A 19,100-nucleotide genomic window follows, 5' to 3' on the forward strand; every position below is an offset into this window, starting at 1 on the left:
AAAATTGGATTAAAAACAAAGTATGAATGGAATAATGAGATTGAGCACAGTGGAGTGCATATCTAAAGAGAGAGCCGTACAAAGAAAATTCAGAAAATTATTTATTTGGAAAGCACAAGGAGGAGTGGAGGTGCAGTTGTTACTGACAGAGCTTAATAAAATTAGACCCCACCTCTGAATGCATCCAACAAAGGCTGGAGGAAGGAGCACCTGCCCAGGTGAGACAAGAAAGTGCTCATTAAAACAAAAAGGAGCAGCACTGAAATCCCATGACAAATAACCTGGTCACTTGTGATCTGGAAGTTTCTTATCTGGTTCATTAATGACAAATTGGCTGAACTGGTTGAAACTAATGATGTGTTGCTTGATATAAGGGAGACTATTGACAAAGCATAAATGGGGAGGAAAAAACCCATCTCCTGGTGGCTGCAATGTTAAAGGCAGGAAACAACTGCCTGAATTCAGAGCAAATGAGGTGAATGTGTATGATATTGTCACAAGTCTTTGTCTGTGTCCTAAATGGTGAAAGCACATCTGCTGCAACTGGAAAGCAGCACAAAGCACACAACCTCTGCAAGCTGCACAGTGGGAAACCAGGGAAAAATAAATATATTTTCAAAGGGGCTTTGATAATCTTTCATGAACAATGAAAGATGCTGCTGTCTCTCAACAGTTATAAAAGGAATGTTAGAGAGCAAGCACCTGTGCAGTGTAACTTCATTAGGAATGCCTGGATCCATTCCATCACGTCCATATATACACTCAATCATTAGCAATACACAGGTCATATTTTCACTGTTCAGTTCTTAACATAACTTCAAGTTACAAAATCTCAAAATAAATCATGAAACCAGAAGGTACAAAATTAATCTAAACAGAAGCAAAGACACTTTGCAGTTCAGGCAAATTCAGACATCCAGTTTCCCACAGCCTTGTACTGGGTCTGCCCCCAGTAAACTCACTGGGAATTTTTCCATTAAAATAAGTGTGAACAAGATCAAGTGCATGGCTTGGCTGAACCCTATCCACTTGCCAACCCGTAATTTATTATTACAAAGGCAGTTCCCAGAAAATGCATTCTCATAAGGTCTGTGAGAATTAGCTATCACATAGCACGCCTTGCCTATGGGGATTTTGAAGGAGACACTGTAATTTATTGCTGGGAGTACAGTTCCATCTCATGTTGCAAAGACTCCATGTTCTCCTTTAAAAAATTAAAAAAAAAAAAATTAAATAATCTTAAGGAAGAAAAGTGACTTCCTAGCAAACGGGATTCTTTCTTCCAAAGGTTCTTGGAAATGCCTCCGCCGTCACTTCAGAGACAATCAGGCTTTCCAGCTGTCTGACGTGAGACCCACAAGGTCTGTAAATCCTCAGTGCAATCCATCTTATCTGCTGCAAATCTCCAGATACCAGAGACACACCAGTTTCCTTGCAAGGAACACTCTGCCCTTTGCCAGCACTTTTCTCCAGGGTTTCAGCAGCACAAAAGAACATCTAATTTTCTTCAGGACGTCTGGTAAGAGGTTCCCATGTGGAACAGTGGGCAATCCATCATTATGGACCAGTAAACACCTCCTCAGAGATCTAAGGCTTAACTCATCCTGGCCATGTGCCCTTCCCACATATCCCACCACCATCACCAATGACCAGTGGAACAATGGAACACCTCAGGCTCCCCAGGCACCTGGAATTAAAGGATAATAAGAGTTGCTACAACACTTTTGCAATCATCCCACCTCTATTCCACACCAAGCCACAAATACACACCAGACCCACAGCCAAAAGATGGCAGCAATTAACCCCTTAGGGCTTGTGATGTTACTTACCACCTGTGCAGTCTTAAACAAAACTTCTACTTAACTTTCAAGCCCAGATTTTATTCCAAAGCCTGTGTTTTCTTATCTGCATTTTGTTGCTATGCTGTTGCCTGCACATTTTGCAGTAGACTGATAGATTTTGCCAGCCTTCCAAAAATATTCTGCTTCAGTAATATATGACCTGGAGGTTAATATCTGAAATGCTACAATGGGTTGCCATGGAAATGTCAATACCATCCATTTCTCTGCAGACGTTTAATTGGGATATCTTAGAAAAATACCTGGAAATTTAGTAATAATATTCAAGTCATCTTACAGTGACTCAAAGTCAGATTTTCCCCTTTCTGTATATTTACTCCATTGAACTTGGAGCAGCTTTTTGGGGCTTCCTAGGATATTTAATACCTTTAGCAGGAACCTTTGGGCTGCTTTTTTGTAACCGTTTCGTAGTTTAACAAGTCTCCAGAGGCTCTGCTTAAAGAAAAACACAGCAAAAAATACTTCAGCTTGTAAGTAGAATACGAAGTCAACATGTATGATTTTCAGCCTGCTCTTTAGTCAACAATTTCTTAAGAGGGACTGGGAAAAGGCTACATTGAACTGGCAAAAAGAACAGCCAGCAAGTCTGCGAACAAGGACTCAAGCAGAGATTTAATCTATGGCCTTGGACAATATATTATTTTAAGCTCAGGCCCCTAAAAAGTCTGATTTCCCAACCTCAAGAAATACATTTTTTTATGTATTGAAGAAAAAAGTCTGCTTTAAAAGCCACATAAAAAATTAGATACAAGCCCCAAATATCTAGGGTTTGGCATCCCCAGTTTCATTGTGAATAAAATGTAAGCGAGAGCTCTGTAAAACGAGATCCAAACTTCTGCCCTGCTCCACAGGGAAAAAAGCATGCACGACTGCAATGTGTTCATTACTATATATAACAGGGTCTCTCTAAAAATGGAAAACCCTAGAAAGAAAGAAACCCAGTTGGATGAATGAACTCTGAACACTATGATCTAGCAAAGCTCAATTAGACAACCGTGATTGCTGCCCACTCAGCAACAACAAAACAGCTCACAAGAGGTAATTGTCACTGCTTGCTAATGTCACATATTTTAATAGTCAGGCAAGGGCAGCTTCCCATGTCACTATTTAGATACTGTTGCTAACATTCACACCAGATCAGATGCTTTCCCACAAAGTGACCTGAGTTTGCTGGTCTGTTGAAGAACAGCATTTCCAAAATGTCATTACTCCCCACATCCAAAGTCCTGTTCAAAAACCCGAATCACTTAAAATCACACCACCCATTTATTCCTAAAATACTTCACAAAAGAAAAAAAAAAAGAGACAGAAAAAAGAAAAAAAATTTCTTTAAAAAAATTTTTAAATTCTTAAAAATTAATTAAAAAAAAAAATATTTCTTTAAAAGTTAAAATAAAGCCCTGCAGCACCAAGGTAAACCTTCCCTGTTAAGCATGCAAGGTGGTTTTTGAAGGAGGTGCAGGGATGGGCATTTTGGAGGCAGCTGCTTCAGGCACAAAACATTTTTTTGGTGTCTCTCACTGTTCACAATCTGCAAACACCTTCAACAACTGCAATATGCCTCCACAAGTACCACAGGAAAAAAGATCTCCTTGACAAGCAAACAGACATGGTCACAAAGTGCACAGATACTTGATGAGATTACAAGTTTAGAAATTTCCCACAGGTGGCAGTTCATAGAAATCACCATTAGGCTTGTCTTTTCAGGTTACTTTTAGACTGAGCATGTCTTATGTGCAACTCACTCTTTGGGTAAAAGAATCCTTCCTCAAATGTTCTGTAAATAATCACTCCAATATTTACAAAGCCATGATTGTTGAAGCAATGCTAAAATATTAGTGTTACCAAGAAAAAAAACCAGCCCATGTCTCCTAAAATTGACAGTCTGTAATGACCAAACCCTGCAAAATGGAGCAGAGCCCAGGGAAATTAATTTTGATCCAAGGACAACTGTCTGGAGTCCAGCAGTGCTAAAGAAGGTGATTCTGAGGCTCCTGCAGCAGGACAGCAGCGAGGGACGGAGGGGCTGAGCCGCCAAGGACCGCTGCTCCCAGCTCCTCCCTCCCACCTGCTCCTGCGGGATTTCTGGCCACCCTTCCTCACACACCCATCAGGCAATGCTGCAAAAGGCTGCTGAGAAACCTCCCCTGAAGAGCTGCCTACCTGTGGAACTGCCAGCTCTGAAGTGGAAATGAAACCCACCCCTAACCCCCTCACCATGCAGATTGTGATTAATAATTTTTCCCCTTGAAAGCAGCACGCGTTGACGGGCAGCCGAGCCGTGCCAGATGGTCCAAGCACACATGGAGAGCTGGAACAAGGAAGAGACTGCTCAAAAACACAGAGATAAAAGGAAGAGCAAAGATACATCTCAGGCTTTTAATCAGAGAACCTGCTGACAAATGAAATACACAGTATTTAACCCATTAACAAGCATTGCAGTTCCATGAGCTGAGCAACAATATCATACAGAACATCAAGAACCTGTTGGTCTGCAAGACGTCACCTTTTGCACAGGAATGGGACGAGTGGACACCAGAGAGTGGACACCGGTGCCACTCTCTGAGGGTCTCTTTCTAGAAATGCAGTCAGTAGAGCACAGGGTCTCCGTGGGCATTGAGGAAAGCAATGCAGTGATTCAATTGCCTGCCTTGCCTCTGTTGGAACACCCAACAGCTTCCAGCTGGTGGCTGCGCATCCCTTCCAGCAATGAGGCTCAGATAGCAACAGCTGGCAAGAGACTGTGGCCAGTGAGAGAGGGGACTGTCATTAGCAGGGTGTTACACTGCTTTAAACCAATTACCAGACCATGCCTTTGCTCTTATTACAATCGTAAAGTTTCAGTAATGGAGTATCAGGATGCAGGTGTGTGCAGGCAGTGTTGCAGGGATTAAGAAAACACCTCTATATTAACAAATAGCCATTGTTTGGCTTGAAAATTCATCATGGTCCAAGCCAGTCCTGCTGACAGACCATTTGTTATCTAATATGCAAATGTTAAGTAAAACAACTCCCGAGGTTTATATTCAAATGAGCAAAGATATTTAAATTCAAGCTATTACCAGCAAGCATGTATGTGGGACTTTATGATCTACAGAGTTTGGGACAAAATATTTAGAAAAATAATTATAAATCATTTGTAACATGATCATTTAGAAAAAGCAGAGTTTGCATTCTTAGTTTGCAGTAACAGTTTCTGTTGCTGCTTTATCCCACTTACCCACTGTTTAAAAACAGTGTTTCTGCTCTATGGAAAAGCAAAAATTTTCAAGAAGAAATTAATTCACTACTGTTACCAAACTGCAGATCCAAAGCAACTATAATCAAAAACTTTGCTGTTTTCCTCCTGGGCTAAGACATTCTTGCCTTTTAGAATTTCAGGAAAGCACAGGGGAAAAGAGCCTTGCACTAGCTGAAAGGAAAGTTAACACTGCTGTTGCTTGTTCTTCAAATGAAAATTATTTTTACCTAAAAAGTCCAAGCAGCCCCAAGCACTGCTCAGGGAACTCAAAACACAAAAAGCACCAAAAAAAAATAAGGAAGGGTCAAAAAATGGTTATGGAAAGTTATTACCCAACACAGGCTTTAGCAGTAAACCAAGGGTGGGCAGACCAGGCACCTCATTCATACCAACCACCGGCTTACCACAGGTGCACTGCCCACCTCCTGCAGGGTGTAACACATGCTTGGCTAAAGCATAAACATCCAAGAAACACGAGCTTCCCTGCTCATCCCTGCACTGGCACATACCAGGGGCAGAATCTGGTCCAGAAAGCTGCATCCTCCTCTCACTGTGTCTACAAAAGGCAGGAGAAGTGCTCTGTGTCCTGCCAGTCCCCCCAGCAGCAGCGCTGTGAGCAGCAGTGCCCGCCCTGCTCAGCTCCCCCAGCACTGCTGTGTCTCACTGACCCACACAGGACCTGTGGCTGCAGGACAAGCAGGAGTCCTGGCTCTGGCTCTAGGGCAGGGGGAAGAACAGCTTTTAAAGGGAGCAGTGCATAATGCAGTGTTTAAATCCATTACACAATGCAGAATTCACCATATACAGAGTCAGCTAAACAAACAGCCCTTCAGCTGAGGCTTTTGCCTTGGAGGTGCCCAATGATGTCAGACTGCAGCACCAGCTCTGGGGCACTGAAAGGTTCTCCTTTAAGCCAGCATTGAACATGAGCAACACAGTGGTGTTGGGAAGTGTTTGGTGGCAACCATGGATCAGTGCAGAGTAAGACCAAGCCATTTGTTTCTCATTCTCCAGCTGGGCTCACACCACCATAAATGCAGAGACCCTTCCAGTGCCCCTTTTGCAAGCACCAAGATAACAGCACCACACAGCACTGCTGCTCTGGCCAGCCCACGAGGAGCACATCTCACACAGCTGAGAACAGTCAGAACCAGCTGGAATACATTTTTAATCCTTGGACACTTCACAAGGCCTCACATGTGGCTCCCCTGATGCGAGAAATCATAGAAATGTAGATGTTTGAAGGATATGCATCTCTCTTGCAGCTCTGGGCTTGCCCATCACTTTCACTTGATGATGTCTTTCAGCCTCATCAAACCACTGCATCATCATCATCATGGACAGCAGACAAAATTTATGCCACTTTTTGTCAGAAAACATCTTAAACTGAAAACACTTATCGGCATTTTCTACTAGAGCTTATTTTAGTGGTGCCTACCAGATGCTATTTTGTGTATTGTTATTAAACACAGGGTTTGAATCCCATGGTACAAAACAGCAAACACTACATGCTACCCATATTTTTGAATTCTCGCTTTCAGAATCCATTTCCTAAACAGAGATACGGGTTGCAGAACACTCTCAGTTTGTCAGGACAGAATATTAAGGTCTTTCTGTGAACAAGTTTCTCCCTCTTTGAGCCTGGCAGGACCCGCTGGATCCTCGCCATCCTCTGTTTTTCTCAGCAGGTTGGACAACATGAACACAGCTTGTAAATAAACAAACCACAACAGGATGACACTTCACAGAAAAACACACCAGCAAATGTGAAATTGCAAAAACCTTGTGGGTGTGCACATACATTTTCATAAGGCAAACCTCCCCACACGCCTGTGGGCGGCTGCACACCCTCACACATGAGAGCTCTGGCTGGGGTTCTGGAGGCAAGGTCTGACTTCCCAACTGCTGCTCCAGTGAACTCTGCCCTTCCACAGGGCTTTTACCAGCAAGACACAGGGCCAGCTTGCAGTGAAAACAAGGTTTATGTCACCCTCGTCCAAAAGGCAAATATTTTCTTCTCTCTTTCCTTCCGGGAGACTGAGAGGCTAAATCCATTAAGGATTGTGAGATCAATGGATATTAGAAGGAAGAATAAAAATGAACTTTAATGAAATCTGCTGAAAATGTTTTGTCTTTATAAGTAAGTGTTGACTAAATGTAAACACAAACAAGTGATGAATCAACCTCAGTTTCACACACCCCTGAAGCTGAATTAATTGATAGAAAGATGTGAAAAGTAAAATGAGTACTTTCTCAATACTTTCACAGAGCTGATCACAAAAATTTTACAGGAGTATTCATATGAGAACTGGAAACTTGTTTTATAGACCAATATCAGCTTTATTATAATTTTGTTATATTTAGCAACATTTGGTAATATTCAACTCCAGCTATAAGTTGTTCACAGCAATTATTTTGGAGAGCCTTATAGAGCTTGAATTTAGCAGAGAAGCTAAAACAAACTCATCAGCTGAGAATAAAATTAATTTTATTTTTATATTAGCTGTCAATACGGGCTAATCAGTGATATTTAAACAAGTACAAATAATTAAGTCCTTCACCCTTAATCAATGCATATCTGAATGGAAGTAACTTGCTCCAGTAACTTGCCTCATAACCACAACAGAAACCCATTCAGAATAAAAAATCCATTTAGCCTAAGGTATGTACCTGAATCCCACTGAAATCAATTTGATTTAAGTACCTGCTCAAAGCTGAGCCTGCACTGAAGTGTTTCCTCAAAGCTGCCTAATGAGAAAGGCAGAGACAAATACAGAAACTGAGCTGCTTCACATACTATTATTATGTTCCTGTATTCCAGGAAGATAATAATAGTTTAGCAACAGTTTATTCCAGCTTGGTGGGGTGTGTGGGAGAGAGAGATGCCAGCTCAGTGCCAAGAGCCTGCAGTGGAGCTGGCCCAGGTGGCAGCTCTGCTCCAGCTCCAGGCCACCCCACCAATTTTTACCTCTGTACAAGAGGATTTGTGTTCCTGGTGAAACAAAATGGTGCTGCAGCAACTACAGATTTGATATCATGAAGAAATAATAATGAGAAACTATTTAATTGAATGTTCAATAATTCCGGAAATTATTTAGAGCACCTGGAAAAAGGAGATGTTTAATTAAAAGAAAAATCCTTTGAAGATGGAATATACTTCCCAAAGCACTCCAAAATTCAAAAAAGCACACTGCAAAGGTAGCCCACACAGCTTTGCTGTGGTCCTGATATGCATATGCTTCACCACGCATCAGTAGTTACATGAGCACATCTCCATCGAAAAATCTGAGCAAAATTAGTGATATTAAGAAAAAAGAAAGTCAACTCATTTAGTAATAATTTTATTTCCAGGCAAAATGAAACTGACTACCCCAGGAGCACTGGGAAGGTTGACTTTTTACCTGACACCCTTCTGTGGCCCAGCTAAGGCCACCCACTGAGGAAGTCCACGGCAGAAAACTCCCTCAGCTCTGGAGAAAAATGGGCTATTCCTGGCATTTCCCATCAAGTACATTTAAAAGCATTGCTGATTAGCCTTCACCTGGTCACCCCATATGATTTACTGCACTATTGTAAAAGTAGAAACCTTTAGATTTTTCCCCAAAATTACTGCATGGATCTCATTTGCCTGTGCTAGCAAAGAACTGCCTGATCAGCTGTAATGCAGGTGGCTGGGAAGGGTGGCAAACCATGGCCTAAGACCACTGACCACTTTCTCTGGAGACTTGTTTTTCCCCTGAGCGCTTAACCTTGCTTCTGAATCAAAAGCTGATTTGCCACTGAATTCTCAATCTTCCTCTTCCCAGAAATCCCCATGAATCTGCAATGTGGAATTCAGAGAAAACCCAAGACAGGAGAGAAAGACAGATGTATTTATCATGCACAGATGATGTAGGAAGGAGACAAAAAATATTGTCATCAGAGTCTTACTGACTGCAAAATAAGGGAGCAGTAATTAATCAGCAAGAGTGCAGGCTGAGAGGAAATATTGATTGGATTTGAAGAAACTTCAGTTTCCTGAAGAAACTGTTCCCCTGCAAAGGTAACCAGGAAAGTTTGTGTAAATTAGAATGGCAGCTGGCCAGCCAGCAGCCAATCTGAGCCGTTTCAGGCAATCCAGAAAAATACACACCAGATGCACACTGGTTTCTAAAGAGTAATTTAAATACATTAGTAAATCAATGGCATTGACAGTTTGATGGACTATGATGGAGGAATCTTCCTCTGAAATATCATCTCCAAAACCTACAAAGCTCTGGCAACTGAGTTGTTACAACTTTATCATATTTTTAACTCTCATCTTTTCAAAAAACTTGTAGAGTGGAGTTGTTTCAGCTTAAATTCACATGGATTTCTCTCCTGCTGAATTGGCCCCTAACTTTTTAGGGTTCCTAAATGTCAAAGAGTGTTGTCCTTTTGCATTGTGGTGGGCCAGGAGATGCCAGTGAGAGGACTGAGGACAAGCTCTGCTCTGATGAAGCTTGGGTCTATCAGAAAGAAGTTGGCTACCACTACTGAGCAGAAGCAGCAAATTATTTCTGTCTTTTTATCTGACTGGCATGTGCTTACTGCCAGGGGGATGTTAGAACCCCTCAATGTAAAAATAAAAGGAAACAGTTGAAAAATTTACCAAAAAAAAAAGTAATAAAAAAGTGATGGGGTTTGCCCCAGGAAATAAATCACAGGGTTACATTAAATGATCACATCATTCAGCACCAAGGCACAACTCCTCTGCAGGTCTGACCTCCAGCAATCCCAAGTATTGCCATGGGAAGGGGTCACAAGTCTCCAGCAGAGCTGTGGGTTTGTCCATCTGTCAGCCCAGAGCTATTCCTGATGGGACTTGTGTCAGACTCTGCTTGGCCATTCCAAGGGATTTAATTGGCACTTACAGAAATGAAAACTTTCTGGTTTAAGCACATTTGGGGAGTTACCTTACTGTCTTCGTCAGTAATAAACTGTTCTTGGCTAAGGTCATCTTTCATCTGCACAGTAAATAAAACTGTCACTAAAGCTGAGTTTCTGTTTCTCATCAATCAAATAATACAATAAAACTCAGAGCACAGTACTTAAAGAACATTTTTCAGAGAAAAGGCAAACCTTAAGGAGTTTTAGTATAATCATTTCCTCTCAGCTGATCAACATAACAGACACAGTAATTTAGGTGGAGAAATGTGATATTAAAGCTTACAAGCCTGATAATCAGATTGCCTTTCGAGGCAAAAATCAAGCTGGCTTTCCAGGCCTCATCATAACCATTAATTAAATAATTACCACCTCTTCAGTTAACATCCAAAGAACATCCAAAGCAAAAACCCAGCAGTTTCAAGAAAAAAAAACCACTCTAGCTTATCTATTTAATTCCAATTCTATTATGTAGGTAGTTTTACTGCTATCAAGGAACATTTCTCATGTTTGTAAGAGGGAATTCAACTGGAAATATTAAAATATGTTCAACACGATGCTTATTTTTATCTAGAGGAAGATAAATTATTATATGTACGCAAGCACTAAAAGCAGTTGCCAGAGAAAATAGGATTTATTCTCACCACACCTGCAATATTTCAGCCACTACATGAAAATACTTCTCTTTCTGAAACAATTAGCCTAATTTGTAGTGAGCTCACACAGACTGTCACAGTACTACTCTGCTGAAGATTATTACTTTCCTAAAATATGATGCTTACATTTTTCCAGCATTGTTTGAGAGGGAAGACCAGGCAGAAATATTACACCCCATACTCTGCGATTCTCCCAAACCCCAGATAATCCCACACCAGTCAAAACAAATGATTCAGGTTGCCAAAACAAGTAGTTACATTTCCCAATCTTCTGATAACGTTTTACGTAAATGCAGAAGCAAATCTGGCACAGTTTGGAACCAGGGCAGGGCAGATCTCTCCCAGCACATTCCACTTTTCAAAACCCAGCACGCCAGCAGAGCCTTCATAACACAAGATGCACACCTTGATCTCTGCAGGGCTTAGGAGGTTTTGGGGTTTGCTTGTTTACAATTTTTAGACAGATGGAACCTTGGTTTTTCTTATTATAATATAAAAGATAGATAACGGTACATGGAAGATGCTAGAAAAACCCTGCTGTCAGGTCCATCTCACCACATCTGTTGACATAATTTAGAATTTATTTCCATGGTGTGGAAAATGCAATTTTTTTGAGGTGTTTTGTTTTTTAATCCACACTCCCAAGCAGTCAATGGGTCTTCCATTAGTCCTGGCTGCCTTTTGGGGTGTTCAGCTGCCCCCCAGCCTCGGGGACCTTTGTCCCACAGCCCCGTGTTGGAGCTCTCTACCAGGGCAGCTGTGGGGATGCACGTTGCCTTGGGGCATTGAGTTCTTCAACAAACCACCCTCCAAACTAACTGCATTCAGCAGCAAATCCCAAACCCTTGTGCCCTGTGAGGTCCAGCGTGGCCTTTCCCACTGCAGACCCAAGACTTTGAAATGGTGACTGACCCTCTCAACTCCAAGTTCATGGAGTTTTCAATTCCTTCACCTCCTGTTTCGCTGAGAAGAGAACAGCTTGTCCTATTTCTTGTGAAAAGAGTGCCAAAGATAGGAATATTTATAAGGAATTTCTATCTATCTATCCAAACCAAAACATTCAAAAATCATGACTCACAATCCCCTCCCAAATCATGGGATTAAATTAACATATCATGGGATTTTAAAAGATGCTGTTTTAAAAATTATAGAATACATAGATTTTGTTTGCCACACATTACCTTAAAATATTTACACAGCCAGAAACTACAAATTTTTATCAACAGTTAAAAGAACCAGAAGCTTACCTAGGGAAAAAAAATCATCACATATTCATAAGATTCCTGGAGGCTGAACCTTTAAAAATAGTCCGAGTGTTGCAATTCATCACATGTAAATTTATGGGATTTGGCAACAATGCACTTGTCTCCAGGGATGTTGGAAAGAGGGGGAGTGCTCTTGGTTAACCTTTTTTTTTTTTTTTTTTTTTTAATAGATACAGCATTCTGAAAGTGCCCTACTAAGTATTTCCTATCTCAGCCCATCAATCAGTTTAGAACACTAAGGAAACACACAGCAGAGTGTGCTTATCAATGCCCAATCACTAAATATTTTGGTGTTTGTTAACCAAAACTCAATGCATTCTGGAAAAAGACCAAGTGGAAAATAAAATTTCAGTTTCTGAAAGCACATCCCGTCCATGCCTTTTGCCTAGAGCAATCAGAGGTGGGAAGCCAGGTTTAATAAAAAAAAAATGTAGGGAACAAACCATTTTCAAGTGGTTGTTTACTTTTTTTATTAAAGCCAAAGTCAATTTCATTGAAAAATATCCCCTTTACCGTACAGTTTTTATTTTTACTGATTTTTGGTAACAGTGGGGTTTTTTATCCAAAATAAAAACTAATCTTCAGTCAAGTTTCTAAATCAAAAGGTGATGAGGCAAAAGGCAAGATTACTACCCTTAGCATTCTTTCCTCAGTTTAAAAATTCGAAATATCACAAGTATTCCTACCTGTCCCCAACACCTGCTGTACCAGACAAGGTCACTGCTGCTTCTCAGCCCAGCCTCCCTTTTGCTTTTCAATCCCACAGTGCTGGCTGGTGGCTGTGATTACTCTGTGCCTTTTTACCACAGATTACAGACTCCAGCCCTGACACAGGGGAGGTGACAGACACCAAGCCTGGTGGCATCAGACACGGCGTGTGGCTTTGCTGCCAGGTACAGGCTGCATCTCAGCCTCTGCTGTCAGAGCCTCCTCCAGCAGGTACCAGGTTGCCAGTAACTGGAGCTGAACTACAGTTTGTGCTTTTCTGTGTACCAGACTCCTACTCCTGAGGAATATTTACCATCCAAAACCAAAAATACTGCCATAAGGTGTGAACAACATCAAGTCTCTTTTGTTTAAGAGGAAACGCAGTGAACGGCTGGTATTTTCCAACATGCAATAATTTTATAAACATTCACTAATAGAGCAGCTTCCACCATAGCTACCATCCAGCCCTTCTGGGACTGTGGCACTCAGACTCCTGCATTACCCAGATCTGCTCCACAGTGAGTACAAAGGCAACAAGAACAACTCAGCCAAGCACTGTATTAGTCACAAAATTCACAGGTCATTTCCAAAGTGGAGAAAAAAAGTTGGTTGATTGCTATTGGTTGCTTTCTTTTTAATTCTTGTTCCAACCTGAACAGTAGGAAATTTATATTGTTCATGTGGCCCTAATTTCAGTGCTTCATCCCTGTGGCTCTCTGTTCCTTTCTTCCTATACTTGAAACCCCATTATACTGAAATAAGATAATACTAGGGTATGAGTGACAAACAACTCTGCAGTTTGGTACACTCATTTGGAACAAAAATGTATCTATTTTGTTGTTTCCACTCAAATGACCCAGTTAATTTCAGTGTTAACATCAGCTGTCAAAACATCCTCTTAGCAGATTTGCATCCCTTATTTATTCAGAAAAAAAGGTGCAATAACCAAGCAGTTATCAGAGAAACAGAAAACACTACACAGAATGGGTGTTTATATTTAATTCTTGTTATTCCATCACTGTCTATCACATACTTAGTACATTATATTCCACACTTTGCAACACATAAATAAATCCAGAAAGTTTGTGTTCGTACTGGAGATACCATTCTTTTCTTTTTGGGACTAATGCAGCCCAGTGAAGACAGTGTCAATAAAGCCCATGTACCGTGCCAGCCTCAGTGCCCTGCTTGCAGCCTTCCAACACAGACTTTGCAAAGCCAGCACTGCCACCTGTCCCAGCAGCCACAGCCACCTCTGCACTGGTGTCACCCACCATCCCCTTCCTCTGCTCTGACCCAGGGCTTGGGGGGACACACGACTTCACGTTGGCCATCTCTGGAGCCAAGGAAACTCCTCAAGGCAAAGACAGTGCCACCATCCTAGAGATGGTTTTGGCCGCTGCAATGTTTGCTTAGCCCATAGAAAATGTTCAACACGTTCCCTACTTTTCCCTCCTTGGAGGGAGAGCACATTTCCACTTTGAAGGATAAAAAAGCCAGAGGTAGCAGATCACATTGGCTACGTGCCTTCAGCTGCACCTCATCCCAGAGCCCGCCTTACCTTTGTACACAGTATCCACATTCTCACTAGGAAGCTGCTTCCTGGCAGCTGCTCTGCGATAGACCACGTGTGTTCTGCCTCCTCCCTCTTCCTCCTCCTGGGCCCCCCTCTCCAGAGGTTCGATGAAGAACTCGTCCTTGTCCGTGCGAATCATGCCAGCCTGCAGCACAGGGCAGAGATGGAACACTTTGCATTACTGCACATACAGCAGGAGCTGCAAGCAAACAGTTACAATATGCTTAAGCACACTTTAGTGCTCCCTAGAGAGCAATTAGGATGCAGAGAGGAAACCAGGTGAATTCTTTATTAGAGCAAAACAAGGCATCATTTTCCCAACTTGACAAGAAAGGACAAAAGGTACATCTCTGAACCAAAAGGACTCCTCCTTGAGCCACATGAGCCAAGTATAGGTCTAAGAATCTGTCTAGGAAATCACCCTCTCCATTAAAAAACATCTACAATGGAAGTTACTATGACCTTAGCTATCCATCAGGCCCAGACCACTCTAGTGTTTACTATTTCTGCTAAATAAAGGATCAGATCAGTGCCATAAGCTGGTTCTGATGTGCACTTCAACAGTCAAAAGTTGTAGAGTCAGCATTTCTATTCAGAAGAAAGATAGAAAAATACTGCATCTTACATTCAGGCAGCTAAGCTTTGTGATTATTTCCCCCATGACACAAAGCCAACAAAATAATCTTTCAAGAATTAGCCACAACTAGTTTGAGTGTCAGTAGTGCATTGTTAAAAAAACACCCCAACTTACTCACACTGGACCAGATACCCAGGTATGAAAATAGAAATTTACACTTCTACAAAGCAAGTCAAAGGAACATCATCCAAGCAATTCTCATTGTGTTCAGGGAAATCCCTCATAAAGACTGCAAACTTTAAAAAAGGAAAGGACTTTTTGTCATCTTTATGCAGGTGAAACAACTCAGGCACCTGAATCACCTGGGCTTGTCTCCTCTTGCAGTCCTGCCCAACTGCACGAGGTCACAGCAGCCAAGAGCTGCTTGCAGAGATGGTTGGCTTGAATCAATTTTTTCTGCATGTTTGCACATCTGTGTTTGAGAACTCCAGCTAGTGAACTCTCAGCTTGCAGGCAAAGTCTTACCATTAACACGAATGAAATTGTTCCAGATCCAGCCTTCAGAAGCTCCTTCATCACATTCTTTCCCACTCTGCCCAGAGACAATCCTGGAGACACTGCCGTTTCAAACTTGCACTGTGACACTCTCCATCTTGCTATCTGAGCTTCTGGGAGCCTAAATCTCCTGTTCAGTGAAGCTTCCAGGGGAAACTCAAGCTTCCTCAAGCTTCCAGGGGAACCTGTTTGGCTCCCTTGAACCCAGAATCCTCATTTGAAACAAGCACATCTAAACACACTTATCATATTCCAGCACCAAAGTTCTCATACAGCACATATTTTTCTTCTACAAGCAACAAACTACATTCCTCCTGCTATAAATACAATATGTTCACTGGTTCCCTTCTTGGAAAAATGTCAGGTTCATTTGTCATGTCTTTAACTTACATTAGGCAAGATTTCCAGTCCCAGAATTCATATATATAATGTATACAAAAACAGATTGCAGAGGAAGGATTAAAGAAGCAAAATTATATCACAGGAATTTAAGCTGATGCCATCCTTCCTGTAGAGAGGAAACTGAATTTGAAATCCCATTTCTTCTTAACTAATTTGGATTCTACATCAGGCACAGAAAAGGTGAGACAGGCTCAGCAGCTCAAAGAAGTCAAGACAACCAAGAAAATGAGCTGAACCCAAAGAGACAGCAACTGATCTTTTACTGTAAAGTGGAATACATGAAAAATTCAGACTTGATGTTACTGTCCTTTTAATGTTATTCTAACTACATTACACACACAGTTCTTCTGGATATTAAATATTATATCCAGAAATTTGGAGATCTTTTTATGATAAATGCACAACTAAACATCAAGAAGGAACAAGCATTTGCAAGTTCAACATCACAAGGTATGGTGCACATGCCATACTAAACTCAGGAGAAATACACTGAGAGCTTGACTGTCATGTGAAAAATATGTGATTTTGGTTTTTGCAAGTGAAAAAAGCACCATGGTTGTCCACATGTTCTTATGTATTTTTGGATACATTAAGCCTAATATTAACTAAGCAGCTAATGCCAGACCATAGTTTGGAATGCAGACCATAATTCAGGATACAGGGGGAATGTTGCTGTGCATTGTCTGCAGCAGGGAGTTTTGATGGGACTTTGGAGGAATTTAGATCTTCTAAGAAAATTAACAGAGAAGCAACTTTTGCAATCAGTAGTTGAACTGATTGGACAGAGGAACAACTCTTATAGGTGAACTTTAGCTTCCAGGATTTGATGGCCTTTTGGAAATGAAAACTGTTGGTCAGAGTGAATTCTCCTCTCTGAGAAATGAAGGTGACACCCTGGGACAGGCTGTAAGACTAAACAGAAAGAGATATTTGAATGCTGGATCCCAAGACATAAAACAGTGCTTAAACACTGACATTTTCTGCAGAACATTGTGCCTGGTATTGGTCCTTTTCTGGGCAGGGAGATTCATGTGGCACTGGAAGCTGCCAAAGAGCAGGACAACATCAGGTGCTCTCATTCCCCACTCTGCTTCTTGGATGGACAGGACACCACTCTGTACATCCCCATGGCAGCATCCGCCCTACTTCTGCAGGGGTGTAGAAAGAAAGGAGTTTAGCCTTCAAACACAAAATCATAGAATTGCCTGAGTTGGAAAGGCCCTGAAGGACCATCACAGCCCAACTCCTGGCCCTGCATGGCTAAATGTTCTTCCTCTCATTTTAATCTTGGACTACACTGAAATTTCTCTTTTCTTTTAGTGCTGAGAAACACATCAATTATTTTTTATCAGAATTATTAGGAAAGAATGTATGCTTGAGCTGTAAAAGAATTTTATATTTTTATATATTGCATGTCCTACACAGTCTTTGATTTAACCAACATATTGTCATGAAATAAAAAAAAAAAAAATAAAAAAAATAAAAAAAAAAAAAAAAAAAAAAAAAAAGAAAGAATGGCCGTTTCAGACTTTAAGAAGAAAATTCATTTGGATGGCAGGGCAGAGTTCCTACAGAAATCCACAGTTCAAGTCATCTGCCTACTAATATAACCACAGCTATAAATGATTCATTAAGAAATACGTAGGGCTCCTGAAAGTCTCCACCACACATTTCCTTACTGCTTTGAGCAAGACATTTAACCTCTTTACTTCCATTTCTCCACCTCTGAACCAGCATAACAACTGCCTTGCAGGATAATTGCAAGGCCTGATTTGGGGTTTTTTTGGTCAAATGCTTTGAACATGAAAAGCTCAAGATTAATCGCCTAATGCATTTTTTCTGATACTACTCAAAACACCCTGAAAAAGCCACCATGAAAGGGAGATTGCTTTTAGTCATCAACTCAACACCAGTGTTGTGCACAGCCAACCAAGCAATAGGGCAACAAACAAGGCAGCAGGGGTTTGCCCACATCCTTCACCTTCACCCTTCACCAGTCCTCTTCTTATCCACAGCTGCCACCACTCCTGTGCCAGCCCATCATGCCAAGAACACTGTGAGACAGCCACCGAGTTTGTGATGACAACAGAGAGCATTCAGGTTCCTGCAACTTCCTGGAGAATGCCTCTGGATGACTAAGACAGAAATGCTGTATTGTTTGAGCACACCTGTGCCTTCCCTTCAACTGGAAGGACTTCGGAAAATCCTTGCACAGTCATCATCTGCACATTTACTCCACAGGATGTGAAAACAGATTTTAAGCCTTTCAATTGCCCATTCCCCTAAAAGTTCTGAACAGAATCAGAGCAGGTGCTTTCACAAACTAAGAGCTTAAAAGTACCTGCTATTGTAGTGTTTTTCTATCCCATACTGCTCACCACCCATCCCAGGAATGTTGTACTTCCAGGCATTATGGATTAGCAGTGATCACCCTGCACTACCACTCTGCAGCCACGTACACACTGTGCAATCCATAACCAGGCATGGAATTGTGCATCTCCATGGAAAGGAAGTCCAATTCTGGAAGAATTGCTAAGCTCTTACCTCTTCCTCTCCCCTTCAGTGATTTTTAACTTGAAACTAAGCTGAATATAGGAATATTGATGATGGCAGCTGTGATTGTGTCCTCTGACTAATGAAAATATAAATTAATAGAAAAAGTGTTTGCCTTTGAAATGCACCAAATTGTAGCAAAGAGCCTACAATATCCCACTATTTCCCAAAGCGGGACATCCCCAGGCCTTCCTTGCAAGGGCTTTTAGATCCCAGCTGCAAATTACTCAAGTCAAGCACTGCTTGGCACTCATTAATATGCATTAAAGACTAGAGCAGAAAACACTTAATCAAAAGGAAATGGCAGTTCAGAGAATCAAAACCTCTGCTAAGGTTAGCAAGGCAGTTATTTAGAAGCGAAAGACAGACAGAAAAAAATTCACAAGGAAGACGGAGAGTGAATGTCCTGTCTAATTATGACACGAATTACACTGATAGACCACAAATTAGTCCATTTGTGGATCACACAGAGTAGGGGTCTAGAGTTCCACTAATCTCTTTTGAGGGTAACAGGGCTCCTGTGCATCCCTGGAGACCTCCTCCCAAGGCTTTCAAGCACCACAGGATCTACATGTACTGGCAATGGCCACAGCCACATGGGCTTTCTGCCCGGGTTAATGACACTAATCCCATCCCACATGATGGAGATCTCCTCTCCAGCCCAGCAGACCTGCTAGAGCTTTGCCAGCACACCACAGAGCTCAGCTGAACAGCAGGTTTCTTCTCCCATCTCTTCAACATCCCCAGCCCCTCCTGCATTCCTGAAGACATTCTTCAGAAGCCTAACTTGACAGAAAAAACTG

The 19,100-nt window shown here is 41.6% G+C and overlaps 1 protein-coding gene across 3 annotated transcripts in view; it reads right to left on the reverse strand.

Moving 5' to 3' along the window:
- The window catches only part of ADAMTS2 (ADAM metallopeptidase with thrombospondin type 1 motif 2), a 240,732-nt gene that overhangs the window by 96,738 nt on the left and 124,894 nt on the right, over positions 1–19,100 (reverse strand). For all 3 annotated transcript variants that reach the window (XM_053956225.1, XM_053956226.1, XM_053956224.1), the window contains one exon: positions 14,196–14,355. In XM_053956225.1, the coding sequence (XP_053812200.1) occupies positions 14,196–14,355 (160 nt within the window). The remainder of the gene's footprint in view (positions 1–14,195; positions 14,356–19,100) is intronic.

Source organism: Vidua chalybeata, chromosome 15 (genome assembly GCF_026979565.1).
Source record: "Vidua chalybeata isolate OUT-0048 chromosome 15, bVidCha1 merged haplotype, whole genome shotgun sequence".
NCBI classification, from domain to species: Eukaryota; Metazoa; Chordata; class Aves; order Passeriformes; family Viduidae; genus Vidua; species Vidua chalybeata.